At 41.6% G+C, this 17,590-nt stretch overlaps 2 protein-coding genes across 2 annotated transcripts in view; one reads left to right on the forward strand and one right to left on the reverse strand.

The window, feature by feature from the left end:
• Positions 1-17,590, reverse strand: part of cox8a (cytochrome c oxidase subunit 8A) — a 33,132-nt gene that overhangs the window by 8,058 nt on the left and 7,484 nt on the right. The gene's annotated exons all lie outside the window — the stretch shown is intronic.
• The window catches only part of rrh (retinal pigment epithelium-derived rhodopsin homolog), a 28,482-nt gene continuing 18,002 nt past the window's right edge, over positions 7,111-17,590 (forward strand). The window contains exons 1-3 of the mRNA XM_086276012.1: positions 7,111-7,489; positions 9,965-10,155; positions 17,223-17,322. Of these exons, the coding sequence (XP_086132138.1) occupies positions 7,378-7,489; positions 9,965-10,155; positions 17,223-17,322 (403 nt within the window). The 5' untranslated portion in view covers positions 7,111-7,377. The remainder of the gene's footprint in view (positions 7,490-9,964; positions 10,156-17,222; positions 17,323-17,590) is intronic.

Raw genomic sequence — 17,590 nt, forward strand, 5'->3', positions numbered from 1 at the left:
ATAATATTAGTTCGTATGACTGTTACTATAAATGTTTGATTCATTTACTAACATAATCATCCTGCTGTAACCAGGTTTATTAGTATGCTGCTCGGCAGATACCCATCACTAACCCCAGCAGTTAAAAGACATATACATTGTCTTGTTAAACTGTTGCCTGATAACTTGTTTCCCCAATCAGTTTGGACCTTAGTGTATCGATCTGTGGACTCAGAATCCCACTACAGAGTCTTGCTCTGGTTAAGAAGTCCAGGCTCCGATCCAGTAGGCAGTGCAGAGCTTAGATGGGAGCCAATGGATGAGAGGACCTGCCCAGTTCTAACCGCCGCTATCCTCCAGATATGGTAAATGGGCTGCGTCTTATATAGCGCTATATAGCGCTTTTCTACATGTAAACCCTTTAAATGCCAGTTTAAAAATTGGAATTATCAATTAATTATTTTAATAAAATTCACAAAAAGGAATTATTTTCTCTAAAATAAACAGTAGAGGGTGGGGCATTGGGGGTGATTATATAGATAATAATTCATGTTTTGTGGTTTTTTTGTAAAGAAATTGTGCAGTCCTTCAAATGTTTAAACTGGGATTTAATGGGTTAAAATCCTGAAAACGTTTGGTCATTTTGACAATGGCTCAAGTTAATCAAGTGATTTCTGAACAACAAAGCAGAAAAAATGTATAGCTTTATGAGGATTTCATGACAGATTATGTGCACAGATTTTTTGTCCACGAAGATGTCCAAAGATTGCAAAATTTAAGCAGTTGAAAAAGAATTAAACACAATTAACTGTCAGCGAAATCACATGTAAATTATGACTCTGTGTTTAACAATTACAGCACACATAATACCATTTTTTTTAAATCAAATCAAGCTCAAGCTTTCTACTTAAAATCAAAAACTGATAGTTGCACTACCCACCTCTGCTTTTTTGTACCCAACTTGGCTGTTTTGAGGTGGCAAAGAGGATTATTATCCGTTAACACAAGGAACTTTGATCCCCAAATAATCTCTGAACGGTTCTTCACATTTTAAAGCAAGCAATTCAAACTTTGTGCTACTGTAGTTGTGGTCATTTTTCTCAGCCTGGTGTAGCCTGCGGCTAGCATAAGCTATGACCCGCTTGGTGTGACCCTGCTGCTTACACAATACAGGCTGTAACCATGTTGACAAGCATCTGTCTTTACTATGAAGGGTTGAGTGAAACTGGCAAAACCCAAAATGGGAGCAGAATTAAGTTTGTCGTTCAGCTGCTCAAAAGCTAAATCACACTCAGGAGGCCACACAGCAGCTAAGTGTGGACCAGGTCTTCCTGTTTGCTTGGCACCTGTACTTCTGTTAAAAAGTCATAAAGTGGAACAGCAATCTGTGAGATCCCCTGAATGAATCTCCTCTAATTGCTGCAGAACCCTAAAAATGAGTCTCTAACAGAGCCTGGGACCCTACACTTTTTAACAGCAGACCTTGTATAGTTGTGTCCACACACTTTACCTTGAAACCAGATTCTGCCAGTCGCTTAAACACAGTCTCAAGCCTCTCTCAGTGTTGCTCAAAGGTCCCTGAAAAAAACTAAATGTTATCCAGGTTCACAAGAACGATCTGAAAAATGAGATCACCGATAATCACCTGCAACAGTATTTGATATGTGGCAGGTCCATCACAGATACCAAACAGCATTCTGGTATATTCACTGCACCAGACCAAATGGAGGTTACATTGTGCTTCTCACACACACACACGCATGCGCACACACACGCACGCACACGCGCACACACACGCACGCACACGCACGCACACGCGCATGCACACACACGCAGCTCTCCAGCATCTGTTAACATTTTTATTGCAGACTGTAAACTGTTCAAATCTGAGGACCTTTGAATGAGAACGAGGATTGACCAAATGATGTTTTGTATTTTGATATCACCATGAGCTACACCTCTGGTTACACCGCCTGTGCTGCTGGCTTTGAGAATCATTCTGTGTACTAACTCTGCGACAAGACCCTCGATGCATTTAAAAGTCAGTTTCGAAAAAGAGAAATCCACACACTCATCAGCAAACGCACATAGATTACTTAATTTAATAGACTACTCATACAGTAAAAACACTGAAACCACAATATTGTCTCTAGATGCAGAAAAAGCGTTTGACAGAGTTAACTGGAAATTTTTAATTGCAACTTTACACAAATTTGGTTTTGGAAACTCTTTCATAAACTGGCTAAGAATATTATACAATTCCCCAACAGCTCGTATCAGAACAAATAACCAAACATCCTCCAGCTTCTGTCTCCTGATGGGCACCAGACAGGAATGCCCACTCTCCCCTTCACTTTTTGCAATTTTTATCAAACCACTAGCAGCAGAATTTACAGGCTACAACAATTAAGGGCATAAAATGTAAGAACATAGAACATAAAATCAGTCTCTATGCAGATGATGTGTTGCTTTTTCTCCCAAACTCACAAACCAACCTTTCTGAGGTAATTACTCTAATAAACTGGTTTTCAAGAGTTTCAGATTATTCAATTAACTGGTCAAAATCTACAGTTCTTCCAATTAACTGCTCCTTCCATAATTCTTCTTCTGCCCCACTACAATCTGGAAATATTAAATATTTAGGTATTAATGTTTCTCCTAAGCTTTCAGACTTAACTAAATTAAACACCTACGACTGCACAGCCACTAACAACTCCAACATCATTGTGAAGTTTGCAGACGACACTACAGTGGTGGGTCTTATCACCAATGGTGATGAGAGGGCTTACAGGGAGGAGGTCAGCGCCCTGACCCACTGGTGTCAAGACAACCATCTCACCCTCAACGTCGCAAAGACAAAGGAGTTGATAGCGGACTTCCGGAGGTGCAGAGAAGTACACACCCCCATCACCATCAACGGCGCTGCTGTGGAGAGAGTGAGCAGCTTCCGCTTCCTTGGTGTACATCTGGCTGAGGATCTTACGTGGTCAGTACACACAAACAAAACAGTGAAGAAGGCGCAGCAGCGCCTCTTCTTTCTCAGGAGACTGAAAAGATTCGGCATGAGCCCCCGCATCCTCAGGACCTTCTATCACTGTGCCATTGAGAGCATCCTCACTGGATGCATCACCACCTGGTATGGCAACAGCACCGCCTACAACTGCAAAGCTCTCCAGCGAGTAGTGCGGTGCTCTGAACGGATAATTGGAGGTGAGCTTCCCTCCCTCCAAGACATCTACAGGAAGCGGTGCCTGAGGAAAGCGGGGAGGATCATCAAGGACTCCAGTCACCCCAGCCATAAACTGTTCAGACTGCTTCCATCAGGAAGGAGGTTCTGCAGCATCCGGTCCCGTACCAGCAGACTGAGAGACAGCTTCTTCCACCAGGCCATCAGACTGCTGAACACGTCATAGACACCTCAGCTTCACTACTGGAACTTTAACATTATGCACTCCATACTGTACAGTAATGCCACTGTTTTGCACATGTCTCAACTCTGTATATTTTATATATTTTATTTATTGTTTACTCTATTTAATTTGTAAAATATGTGTACACACACACACACACACACACACACACACGTAGAAAAATATTTAGTATACACATCCAGAAATGCATATACTATTATATATTGTACATATATTTATTAGTTTCAGATGTAGCCATTCTTGTATTTTGCTTGTTTACATTATTGTATTTTGCACAACTCTGTTGCTTGTGAAGCTCGCACACAAGAATTTCACTCACATGTGCTGTACCAATGTACCTGCACATGTGATGTGACAATAAAAGAGATTTGATTTGATTTGAAACCACATCCCACTTCTAAAGAAAGTAGAAGGCGATCTGACTAGATGGAAATCTTTACCCATATCACTCATGGGAAGGGTCGCCACTATAAAAATGATGATCTTGCCAAAAATAAATTATTTATTTTTAATGATCCCGAACAAACCATCACAAGATTGGTTCAGATCTCTGGATTCGTATATTTCTAAATTCCTTTGGAAAGATAAACCCCCGTGTATCAGCTTAAAAACGCTTCAAAGAACCAAGGATAAAGGAGGATTAGATCTGCCTAATTTTCAACAATATTTCTTGGCCAACAGGCTTCAGTAAATCTCAGGATGGTTAAAATGTACCCTCTTAGATGAACCTTGGCTAGATGTAGAACAGGCTCTATGCAATAATGATCCATTTGGCAAAGTAAATCCATTGGGTATCCTTGTTGGTCTTCGGACAACAATTCTGACGGCTAAAGAACCAAATGGGACAGGCGGGAAAAAAAAAGAGAAATCCAAAAAATGATCACAGATTAAGACATTGTGGTGGCTGTAGCTCAGGTGGCTGAGCAGGTCAGCCACTAATCAGAAGGTCGGTGGTTCGATCCCAGGCTGCCTCCTGGCTGCATGTCAAATATCCTTGGGCAAGATACTAACCCCATGTTTGCCTACTGGTGGTGGTCAGAGGGCCCGCTGGCGCCAGTGTCCGGCAGCCTCGCCTCTGTCAGTGCGCCCCAGGGCAGCTGTGGCTACAATGTAGCTGCCATCACCAGTGTGAATGACTGAATGTAGTGTAAAGCGCTTTGGGGTCCTTAGTGACTGAGTAAAGCGCTATACAAATGCAAGCCATTTACATTGTGTTCCTCCAGTATTTTGCAGTGTTGTCACTTCATTGGTTTTTCTTTGCTTGTTTATACAGTAGCATCATAGGTTTTAAACCAGATTGAGTTGCTGGGCTCCAAGCACTTAGAGATGAGACAGACTCATGGCATGCAGGTGCAACTGAGCAGCTTTTCCACATAAACATGATCTTATAAAGCAAAAACAGAAAGCCAGTAATAAGTCTTTGCAGCCACAGGAGGCTGTGACACCGTAGAGAGGAGCGAGCACAGAGTGAGGAAGAGACAGAGGGAGGTGAAACTGACATGGTAAGAAAACAGATGGAGGGTCGTTATCAGGAAGGGAGAGATTCAAGCAGAATAAATGGCTTTATTGACCATGAGCCACTTAATTGTCACATGCTGCAGTGCAGTGACACTAAGAACTACAGCAACTGTACCAAGCTGATAAAAACAAGCAAACAAAAGTTACCATATCAATAATTAAAACAAAGTGAAGTATATTTATTTATTTTTAATTAGTTAAAAAAAAAATTTCAGCGATCATGATGGGTTACCTGGACCAAAATTGCCAGGTCCAATTTTGTGTTCAGCCCTGTGTGTGTGGGATTATTCTGTGTTGTTGTGTTACATAGTTATCATCACTGAGGTGGATCTCATGTTGTATTTCATCAATGTAACCCAAATCCTCATCCTCAACTGCCATACCCTTCAGTGTGTATATGAAGGCTGCATTTTTTGATCACGTTGATATGACGCTAGGACGAGTGTGCTGAATCTTTGACAAGGCCAGTCTTTCTCTTCTCCACACTGATCATTATGCAGGCACTATCCCTCCCCTCTTCAGCTGGATACACATCATTGCCATTTCCTTCATCGATGCCACTCAGTTGTAAAAATTGTAAACTTCATAAAGACCAGGTTGGCCTTTCCTATTCCATGAGCTCTGTAATAAGATGGCCAGCAAACATGTCCAGCTTCTGCTCCATACTGAAGTATGATGGCTTTAAAGAGGGGAGAAACTTTCTAGGCTTTTTGAATTTCACAGAGAGGTCCAGGTGTTTTTGAAGACACTGTGTGGCTCAATCAGCTGGAATACTCGTTGAACATTTCTTGTTTAAATGAGCTGAATTTGGGACTACAGGGACTCTCCATCAGTGTTTTTGATGTGCAGGACCAAATCAATACAATGTCGAAGAAACTGGAGTTTTTCAAACTCGAGGTCAGGACAGGCGATGCTTCAACTTTCTCCAGTTGGAGAGTTTCCTGTCTGACAACAACCCGACCCTCACCAAGTCAGACAACAGTTCATCTGTGTTGTCAGAGTCACTCCTTTCAGCCACGCTAGGAGAGTTATTAGCTGACTTTGTGCATGCATAAGCTGATCGATCACTATTTTCTGAGCTTCTGAGATAATGCCCCTGATCTTATTCCCTTCTTTGTGTTTTTTCCACCTAGAAACACCAGGTGCTGTAAGCTCAGGGTGGCTGTAGCTCAGGAGGTAGTGCAGGTCATTACAAACTGTAAGCTTGGAGATCCCTGGCTGCTCCAGTCTCCTGCCAAATATCCTTGGACAAAATACTAACCCGAGGTTGTTCTCTGATAAATGAATCAGGGTTTGAATAGCACATAGAAAGCGTGTTGCATGAAGCACATTGAGTGCTCAGGTGGTGTAGGAAAAATGCTATTTAAGAACCAATCTGTTGACCCAGAATTGTAGATGGATATTAGAGGATCAAATACTTATTTCAGTGAATCACAAGCATATCGTAGCTTTTGTATAATGTGTTTATTCTGGATTTTTGGTTGATATTGTGTGTTTAGCATAAAAATTATTGGCTGTTCAGTTCAAACTTGTGTTACTCTCTGAGGTTTGTGATTGCTGCATATGTGCATCAGATTTAGAAATGCTCCCATTCAGTGGTCCATGGTATGGCATACAGAAGGAGGTAAATGACCTGCACTGGTACTTCTTCAGGGACCCCAACAAAATGGAAATCTTTGGGACTGAAAGAATAAAACACCAATTAAAAGCGGTGTCTGGAACAATAGCTTCAACCAATGGAACAGACAAACAGGGCTTTTGTCTACATAGAGTCCCTGCTTCAAAGCAACAAGTCTTCTGATCTCTCACTCCAAATGAAAACAGTGTTTAACACCACTACTGTTTGAATATTTTTTGGATAATTTGATTGAAAACTCCTTCTACAAAACAGGGCCTCATGGTTTGATGGGAGTTTCCTGAAGGCTCTTTCTGTTACAGTTGATTAACTAAACGTTGCCACACAATGTGCCTTTGTGGACCCATAGGCACATGTAATCCAGACTGAACGAGACTTTATTGTTCCTACTGTACGCATTCTCTGTGAAACGACCAGTCATCCGTTTGAGGTATTTCAGTCTTCGATTCTGTGTTGTAATGACAAAGCTCATTGACGACATAACTTGCCAGCCACTCCATGTGAGCGGTAATCCTCTCTTACAGAGCTTTGTTACCAATGTTACGTGCAGATTGCCGCCTGCTAACAGGGACAGAGGAGCAGTGGAATGCAATAATCCCATAAACCCTAGTCCTCACGGTTTACCCACCACTTCTCCACAATAGCATCATACAGATTTTAGTTAGGACAGCATTTTACAAAACTCCCTGCCTGCATTCTTCTTCTAATTTTCTTCAGTTTAAATTTTAAGGATCACCATCATTTTTAAGTTTTTTAGTTTTTACCTTAATCGGGTATTTTTTGTTTGTTTGTTTTTATCTAGAAGGTCACTAAATGGGGATGGACTCTGGGGTTAATATTTCAAATGAAGATGCACCTTATGGGGGGAAGAGTGCATTTACCCAACTGGAGCATAACATTGTGGCTGGATATCTCATCACTGCAGGTAACAACAAACAACCCTTATGCTGTGTTTTGCCATGTTTGCTCTGCGTTATGTTCTTCAGTTTTGCAGTTGTGTAAATGCAGTCATTGTGTGGTTAAGAGGGATAATAGTCTGTTATAATCATTTGAATTTTAATGGTTAAATCCTAAATGTGTCTTTGATATTCTTTCTTTACCAGTGAGATGTCATAGGATTCATCCAACCAAGCCCAGCGAAGCAATGTGGTTTCTTGACAAAACTTGGATATCAGCATTTATTGAGTTTTAACCAGCTAGTTCTTATTTTCATATAATTTTTACATTTTAATTTGATTGATGTATGTTATTTTATGGAAGGTCATCTCCTTACAAGCTTAAAGAGAAATTCTTGTGAGTGTTGGTCGTGTTTATTCTTCAGCGTATGACTGGAGATAATCACTATTGTAACCACTTAGCAGCAGCCACCTAGGTGATTAGAATCATGCCAACCTCCTGGGTGTCATGTATGTCTGTTTTGTATTTGCTATTTGCAGGACAGATCAAACTATAGGTTTTAAGTGAAATCAACAAAGACTTGTAGTCAAAAGTTAATTCTATCTTTGTCTTTCTCCCTGATGCTAATGCACATACCATCTCCAGTCCATATTGGGTTCATTTTCGAAATAAGAGTCTATACTAGGTTATAGGATGTTGGCACAATGCTCCGTTTTATGCTGGGTTGCAGATGAATGGTCAAAAAAATACCTTGCATGTCACCTGCTAATTGAAAGGTTGGTGGTTTGACCCCCTGTCTGCTCCAGTCTGTTGTATCCTTGGGCAAGATACTAACCTCAAGTTGCTCTTTAAAAATCCATTACAGTTTGAATGTAATGAACAGCGTGAATGTTAGAAAGAGCACAGAAAAAAGTGCTTGTGTGAACGAGGCAAGTTGTTGTAAAGTGCTCAGACAGTCTAGAAAAGCGCTGCTATATGAGTCCTGTCCACACTGATAGATGATTTTTCTTGACCTCCATAAAAAAAGGACTGCACTTATAGTAGGCCATCTATTAATATGACATTATCCCATAAGTTTAAAACTACACTGTTGTGAACATGGACTACAAAAAGCCTTTTGAAATAGTATGCTATGTATAATAATGACTAATCATCTCCTAAACTAAAGTCTGGGCTCTATCACGCGTGCATAAACACGATTATTTATTTACAACACTGTTCCAGTTACTTATTGTCAGCAGATTAGACATGTGACCCCTCTGGGCTCCAGACAGCTGACAATAAACTGGCAGCTCAATATTAACCAACATTAGTCCAACTAATGTTAGGCTTGAGTTGACCGAGAAACAGTTTGATTACATTCTTACAATAGAATAGAATAGAATAGAATTCAACTTTATTGTCATTGCACATGCACAGGTACAGGGCAACGAAATGCAGTTTGCATCCATCCAGAAGTGCTTTAGTGATATAGATATATTACAATATATATTAGCAATAATATAGATATGTGAGTATATTACAGAAATGGGTCTATTATGGTATGTTATAATGTACACGGTATGAAGTATGTTGTGAATGTTCTATAACTATAAGTATGTAAAGGCTGTAGTGAGTACAAGCTATGTACAGGCTATGAACAGGATATAAATATGAAAAACTATACAGAATATGAAATAAATAACTTTACAGAATCTGAGATATACAGCTATACAGAAATGGGAACTGTGCAAGTTGTAAACAGTTGTAGGATTAAAGATTATCGAATGTACAGAATGATTATTTACACAGAGCTATACAGTAGTGCAGTTAAGATAAGTGAGATATGTGGATAATTTCTATCATTCTTGAATGATATGAGACTTTATTTCCTAAAAGACGAAGACTTTAAGCTTCTTCAGGGCCACTTCCCTCATTCACAAACCAGCCTAAGCAAAACTGACTATTTGACGACCAACCTGGAGCCCCAAACAGGAGAGGCCTGGTGTATGTTGGATTTTTAAAAATATTAAATATAGTAATATTTGCTATTATGCTATTTATTTCGTCATTTATATTCATAAATATTAGAATTCTGCTACAATTTCTTTCAGCTGGAAAACATGCTACATGAGTTTGCTATGTTTTATCGAATCTAAGGCCCCAGAGAATACAGTCTGACACTGCCTATGTTGACATATTTAAATACGTTACAGTATCCTTTTTAGCTTTAGACAAAGCAACTGGAACCTAAAGCACTTTTATTTACTTTCTCCTCAGTCGACTTTTATTTGGATGAAGATATTAAATCTCGTATTAAATCTTGGGGGGTTGCACTCTCTGAGTGCTCTTGTTTGTATTTCTGTCTTTTTTAAAAGCTCCTTTTATCCCTTGCCATTGTTTAATAGAGAGCCAACAAATAAATTTTCGTTGTATCCTACTACAGTGACAAATAGGGTATCTTAATCTTAAACTTCATGTTTGACTTTCACACTGTAACACTGTCTTTCTTTTCATTTCTCAGGTGTCATCAGTTTAGCGAGCAACATTGTGGTGCTATTGATGTTTGTAAAATTTAAGGAACTTCGCACACCTACCAACTTCATAATAATCAACTTGGCTTTTACTGACATTGGAGTGGCTGGTATTGGCTATCCCATGTCCGCTGCTTCAGACATCCACGGCAGCTGGAAATTTGGCTATGCTGGTTGTCAGGTGTGTAGAATACGACTGCCTCTAATTCCACTACATGCACATCTAGTTTTGTCATTTTATGCTGTTTGTTGTTTAGGTTATGTTCAACCAACTGCAGCTATAGAAAAATCTAGCACTTGTTAACATTGTTAGTGAACCCAGTCGCAAATAAACTAGGCAGTTTTTACCCATGTCTGTGTCAATATGTGGAGAGTATTTATGAGCAGTGTTGGGGAGTAACGGAGTACATGTACCGCTGTTACGTATTTAAAATACAAAATATGAGTAACTGTATTCCGTTACAGTTACCGTTTAAAAGGTGGTATTCAGAATACAGTTACTTTGTTGAAGTAAATGGATTACATGGCAGTCTTTTCCTGTTTCATATATTGGCCTATGCCCTCTCGATTTTTGCTAATTCGGTGCCGGTGGAAAACAAAACACACAATAAGAGGCTCTAATGCCTGTCTCAATCTCGCAACCCATGTCACCTCTATTTGAGGTCCGCATAATTACGTGAAGAAATATTTTTAAAAATTAATATTCAAAAAATGATTTAATATGATGCAATAGGCAGAGTGTTACAGGCATCGCCCTAAAGAATGTAGCCTGTAGTCCGTGCTGCAGGGAGAATGGACTGCTGTACCCGTTATGTGTCTGTGAGCGAGGAGGGAGAAAAAGGAAAAGTAGGAGCTATCACCGAGCAGAAACAGGAGCTGGAAGCATGTAAATATAATAATAACCACTGCAGCCAAGAATGAATGAATGAATGAATGCTTTATTGGCCATATGCAGGTTGCCCCACAGAGGAATAGGACCCCCCCGACTTACACACACAACAACAAGACAACACAAGGGAATACAGTCGGAGATCGGCAGCGTTAGGAGAATAACACCGAAAAAATTACACAACAATGGGAAAAGTACAAGAGGAAAAAAAGAGACCTCTTCACACGCTGGGCAACCTATGGGAGGACAGCATGAGAACAGGAAACAAAAAAAACTCCTCTGCACAGAGAGCACATTAATGTCCACATCACAACATCAGAGCACATGACAAGCCACAGGGGATGGATAGGGGGATGGGGGGTGATTCGAAGGAACACATCAGTCGTCCTGCACCATGCTATCATTTCAGCGCGGCACACAGACCCGCTGCCTTCCCCCGCAGGAACAAGCATCGAAGGCGTTTGGAAGGGAGGGGGACGAGTGCGTGCTTATCAGTGTAAGTGTGTGTGTGTGCGTGGCCATAGTTCAGCTGAGACAGTGTCCTTCGGCCTATCAGGCTAAGTAAACAGTCCTCCAGCCGATCCAGGTGTCCTTCATGGGATGGGAAGAATAGTCATCACACAGTCGTTATCAGGGAGTTGTTTTGGTGGGCTCCAGCCTTGGGCCTAGCAGCTGGCGCCGTGGTGTCCAAATGTAGAATATTGTTGATTTCTCCTTTATGCGAGCAGCGAATTTAGCACTCTGACACTGGGGCCTCGATTTCCCGTTGGAGCGCTGCGAGCCTCCCCATGATGGTATCAAGCTTCTGTTCCGTGGTGTTGTCATTCTTTTGGTTCTGAGACCCCACAGCTGCAGTGATCCGTTCTGCGATGTTTTCCAACTTTCGCCCAAGGGTGTTATTGTGAGCAGGCCTCTCTCTGATGTATCCCATCATACGCTCAATGGTGTTATTTTGAGTCTTCACGGCAGCTGTAAGCGTCTCCAAGGTGTTAACCATGCTGCGTTCGGTGTGGGAGGCCGCGCCTCGTCCCATCGCTTCAATTCCAGCGGTCAGCTTAGGGGGGGTGTGAACAGCTGGTTCCGCTCTCTTATTTCTCCGATAAGTCAGGGCCAAGCCAGCTCCGATCAGCAAGAACCCTGTTATCATGGTTCCGAATAGGTAAATATCCTCAGCGTCCTCGATAGACAGTCCCGCCAGGCACAAGATCCTCCAGGTCTGCCACCCATCCATCGTGTATCCGGCAGGGAAAGTCCCTCCAGGGCACTCGGGCTCTCCCGAGCCCAGACTTCTCGTTGAGAAGAGGGTGTCAATAGCATTCAGAGACCAGTTGATCAAATCCATAATTCTCTGTTAGGTTTTAGAGAACGACAGTGAGAGACTGTTCAAGGGAAAAGTAGTGCACGCGAGACAAGACAAGGACACAAGAGGCTAAGCAGGGAAGATAAGGGGAAGGAGGAGAGGAGAAAAGTGCGACCGCCTTCACCGAGAGCCAAGTAAGAAAGAGAGCCTGACGAGCCCAGCTGTAAGTAAGCTATTAAGACTCGACTGTACACTGTGTTCGTGTTTTCCTCCGAAACAATAAGCAGCCTTTCAACGCCTCTCTCTGTCTCTCGCTAGCAGAGTTGACCCAGACAACAAAGTAAAGCTAGTTTTCAGCTATGAGCCGACACGAACCCGACGTATCAGCCAGAGGTCCCTTTACTACGGTTCGGAGCCGCGGACCTGTTTTATATACGCGAGGAATAGTTTTCTATACGAGATCGCTGCAAAAAGTGCAGCCTTACCTAATGTCCACCTACTGTTACTCATTTATATTAAGATTTAAACATCTAGTTGGTGTTGGTGTTGGTATGGCGAGTAACCTTCAGTAATAGTAATAAATCACACAGCAATAATACATTTTATGTAGTTGTAAAAAGCATGATAATAGATTAAGTAATCCAAAGTATTCAGAATATGTTACTAGAGCTGCCACAAACGATTATTCTGATAGTCGACTAGTCACCGATTATTTTTGCGATTAGTCGACTAATCAGATCATCATCCACTGGACGTAAAACGTACAGCTTATTGCACCAGCAGCATCTGCTCTTATATAACTATCATTAGCTTACAGCTGTAAGTGTTTCAGGTCTGTGCTAACTAAAAATAAAGACAAGATGATAGTTTATCAAATTTTAATGAAATTTGCAGATTGTTTCGGTGAAGTTTAATAAACTCCTTGCTATCTAAAATATAACAGGACACCGGAGTATATTCTCCAGCATCTCACACTTCTGATAATCAGCTGTCTGCTTGACGTTTATTCAGCTGTGTAAAAACTATAACTTTAATCTCAGCCAAACAGATTTACTCCAGAACAAATCAAATACTAAAAAAAAAGCCAAACAATAACATTTTTAAGTTATCTAAGTGACTCATATATGTTTAACCCGAGTAGCGAAAGACGGCGGTGGGTTTGAAAACGATCTGCGGGGAGTCCGGTGTTCTCACGGCTCTAGTGAGCCTTGAACCCCAGCTCGCTATCGAGCTAGTGGGTAACGGACGTCTCTGAAAACGTCGGAGCGCTTTTGAAAATATGTGGTGTCCTGATAAACTGAGCAGATATTTGAGGTTTACACAGCTACATTCTCGCCTGAAAATATGTTAAACGTTTATTTTGTGACCCAGAAAGAATAATAAGAGTAACATTAAAACTAACTACCTGCCGCCATTGTTGGAAACTGAGCAGGGCCGCGCTATGAATTCTGGGACACAGCTTCTTCTTCGGGGTTTAACAGCAGCTGACATCCTTGTACATGCAGTGCTGCCATCTTCTGTTTCAGTCCGTTATTACATTCTTAAATCCTGCTACTTATTCCTGCGTCTTTTGTGAGCTTACAAAGCTTCAAACGACGTGTTGACTATTAAATTAGTCGTCGACGTAATCGTGACTAGTCGACTAATCTTGGCAGCCCTACATGTTACTCTCATTAGGTAATGTAACAGAATACATTACAAAATACATTTTGGGGCATGTAATCTGTAATCTGTAGTGGAATACATTTTAAAAGTAACCTTCCCAACACTGTTTATAAGATAAAATCTGAAATAGCCTCTTTGTTACATAATGTCTTTTAAAGTTATAAAATGTGTTCCACAATCTCACTGTCATGAAACGCAGTGTGTGGCAGGCAGGTTAGGACCCAAATGCAGGCCTCTCAGGTTGGACTGAACTTAACTTTATTGCTGGAAAGTACAAATAATTAAATCCAAAATGGACAGATACTTATGCATCCAAACACTGGACGCCCTGAACAAATGTGACACACACCAAGAAGGAGATCATGACTAGGGATGGGTACCGGTGTCCGGTGCCATTATGGCACCGGTTCTGACATAAACGGTAGTAACCAGACCGAAAAGCAGCGCACATTTCGGTGCTTTATTTCCTGAGATGTCATACACTTTGGATTCTAGCCAATCATTTTACCTTACCAAGGATAGTAGGCGGGCCCAGGTACGTACGTTCTTTTAGAGCAGAGCTACAGAATAAAAAGTCTGGCTGTACTTCACAGCAAAAGATGCAGACTCAGCAGCCTGCAACAAGTGCTTTAAGGTGATACTGTGCAAAGGAGGTAACACCTCGAATCTGATGAAACACCTGGCAACGCATAGCGTTTTTTTAAAAGCTGAGAAATGCACAATATTTGATAGCTTGCTGCGAGACCTCACACCGTGCACATCTACAGCGGGTGTGGTGCCTGTTATCGGACCCGGAGTTAGCAACATCTTCCAAAAACCCAAAGAGGAGAGTCCTGGCCCCTAGCCCTGCCAGTGTAGCAGAAATGATGAGGATGATGATGCAGCAGCAGCCGTTCTTCTCTGCGTGAGCAGCTTAATGTTGTTCGTGTGTAATTTACGTTGAGTAGGCTAACCACGTTATTACATTAATGCATGTAAGGTGAACTAGCAAACATCATCATAGCTACATGCGGCTGTCTTCTTGTTTGATGGCAGATACTCCCTTCACCCTGGCCAAAAAGGCTAAAATGACCAAAGAAAAAGTGGAAAACGGCTAAACATGAGAGGTTTTTAGACAAAATTGGTGTTTTCTCCAATGATTAAGCACTGCTTCCAGCCAAGAGTGATACCATATATGCTCTATAGCTGCAGAAAAGGCTAACATTGTTATCTTTTTACCAAAAAAACAGCTAAACATGAGAGGTTTTTGGACAAAGTGTGTGTTCTCCATTCTTTAAGCACCGGTTCGAGCACTGTTTAAGCACCAGCACCGTTTCAAAAGTACCGGTTTGGTACTGGTATCGGATCAAACCTAAACGATAACCATCCCTAATTATGACAACGGACAGAGGGAGATACAGACAATATATACATAAGAGGGAATTGGGGCAGAGAGGAAACAACTGGGGGACACAGCTGAACATAATCTCACTGACGAGACCTGGGAAGCAAAACCAAACACGAGAGGCTGTCAAAATAAAACAGGAAGTACGAGAAATGCACACCAAGACTCAGACTGACTAATTAAAGATAGAGTGAGAGCGAGCGACACATAGAGAAAGACAGGGGAAACAGATAGTCTTGACTCCATGTTTATTTGCCTGGCTTAATACAGAAAACAGATTCTGGCTGCCCTCACCCTAGGATCAGCGATGGGTGCAGGAACCTGCCAGAAGCCAGCTCCTCTCACCTGAGGAACTATTACAGGTGCAGAGGTGGTCTATTCAATTCAATTCAAGGTGCTTTATATTATAAGGTAGACCCTACAATAATACATCTGGTCTTTGCTGGCATCACCCTGGGAGCCAGGACTGGTGCAGGTGATGGGTGGACACCAGCTGTCACCAGCTGGAAACCAGAACATGGATCGGCTGGGCCTCAGTCACCAACACCCAGGTGCATGAATGGGTGCAGATGAAGGCTGAAGGCAGAACCGCCTTGGGAGCAGGGACAGGGACTGGTCGAGCTCTACCTATCTTAATACCGGGAACTGAGATGGGTGCAGGGAAAAGCTGGGTCCAAGCCACACTGGGAGCAGGCAGAGCATATGGCTTACGCGAGGTCACAGGTGGAAGAACAGTCTTAGAAACAAGCAAAGATGAGGTACCACAGTCTTTAGAGGGAGCCCCAGAGGGTGCAACAGAACCAGTTCTGCACAGGTTCACAGCAAACAGTCTTCAAAGAGGTCCCCTTCAGGGTCCTCAGAAGTGACACTAACTCTAGAGTTGCTACCCCGCCACTTTGCAAACAGTTTCAAAACAAGGCAAATCATGAGCAGACCCAGATACACATTGTACTGGTTCAGGGTTTGGTTTAAAAACATGTATAGTTTGATTAACAGTAGATGAGATTTCATTATCCACCAGCGCAGTAACATCACATGAAGTTATGGTTGACCCTTGCAAGAACCCAAAAATTCTGTTTTGTTTTACTTTGTTTACTGGGTCAACTACAAGATACATGCTGGCTGACTCTGAAGCAAAACAAACAGTCTTCGATTTTGCTGGGTTAGTGGTACACCTGGGAAACACAACTGGACTTAAACTAAGAAAGGCCAAGAGCAAGAGACACAGAGAGAGTGCGAGAGACACAGGGAGCGACATGACTGGAGAAACAGGCAAATGAACATGGAGACAAGGCTGACTTGATACAGAAAACGAGGGAGAGAATGAGAGAGGAGGAGTGAGCACCAAGGGAAACTAACAACAAGGCAAGAACTCAGCAGCATAACCAACTAAATCCAAGACTGCTAATAGGAAATTTCAAAGAAATAAACAAGTTGATAATCCAACTCAAAACACTGATGAAAAGACCCGGGACCTTGACACTTAAATTACTTATTACAAAATCTGTGGCCAGGCTGATTCACGGTCTTTTAGCAGATTTTTTTCACAGCATTGTCATGGCATAATATTGTTGAGCCATGTAATCCTTCTTATGAACGTATTAACAGAAGTGAGGAAACTAACAGCCATCATCTGCATTTGTGTGGCCTTTTTCTTTGAACCAAGACAATAACTTTCCCCGACATGGCTGTAATACACCACTGCAGACAACATACCTCACTGCTATGTTTAACAAACACAGATAACTAGACCAGGACTGAGAAAGGACATTTGGTCAGAGCAGTGTAAAAATCTGAATTTTATAACTTTTCCAAGTTTCTACAAGTTTCTGTTAAATCATAGTAACAGAATTCCAAAAGCCATTGTACCACAACATGTTAGCACCGTGGTTCTTGCTTTAATCTTTTGGATGCTAACAATTCTTGCCTCAAGCACAGGGCCATGATCATAGCCTTCTCGTTAAGAAGGAATCTAAGTACCTGTCTTTTTCTTTGTTTCTGTGTCTCCAGATCTATGCAGCTCTCAACATATTCTTTGGCATGGCTAGTATTGGCCTGCTGACCGTGGTGGCCATTGATCGTTACCTTTCCATCTGCAGACCAGATATAGGTATCCCACTTAGAGAGCCTAATATTTGCATATATAATTTACCCGACCACATTGTTATACTCCTTTTTATCTGTTACAAAATTGACAAAGATATTCATGATCAAGGGTTACCATGTCATCTAATTCCATCATTCATCACACAACCAGTTATACTGGTCACAAAGTGATGTGCGATTAATCTCATGTTCCTTCTGTTGTCTTTTAACCACTGCTTAAATTGTTCTATTTTATTCATAAATCGTTTGTAAGTTCACCAAAATACAGACTC

This window comes from Aulonocara sp. 'chitande type north' Nkhata Bay, linkage group LG19 (genome assembly GCF_057382095.1).
Source record: "Aulonocara sp. 'chitande type north' Nkhata Bay isolate Kocher_YH1m ecotype deep benthic linkage group LG19, A_spYH_male_GT1.1, whole genome shotgun sequence".
Lineage (NCBI taxonomy): Eukaryota > Metazoa > Chordata > Actinopteri > Cichliformes > Cichlidae > Aulonocara > Aulonocara sp. 'chitande type north' Nkhata Bay.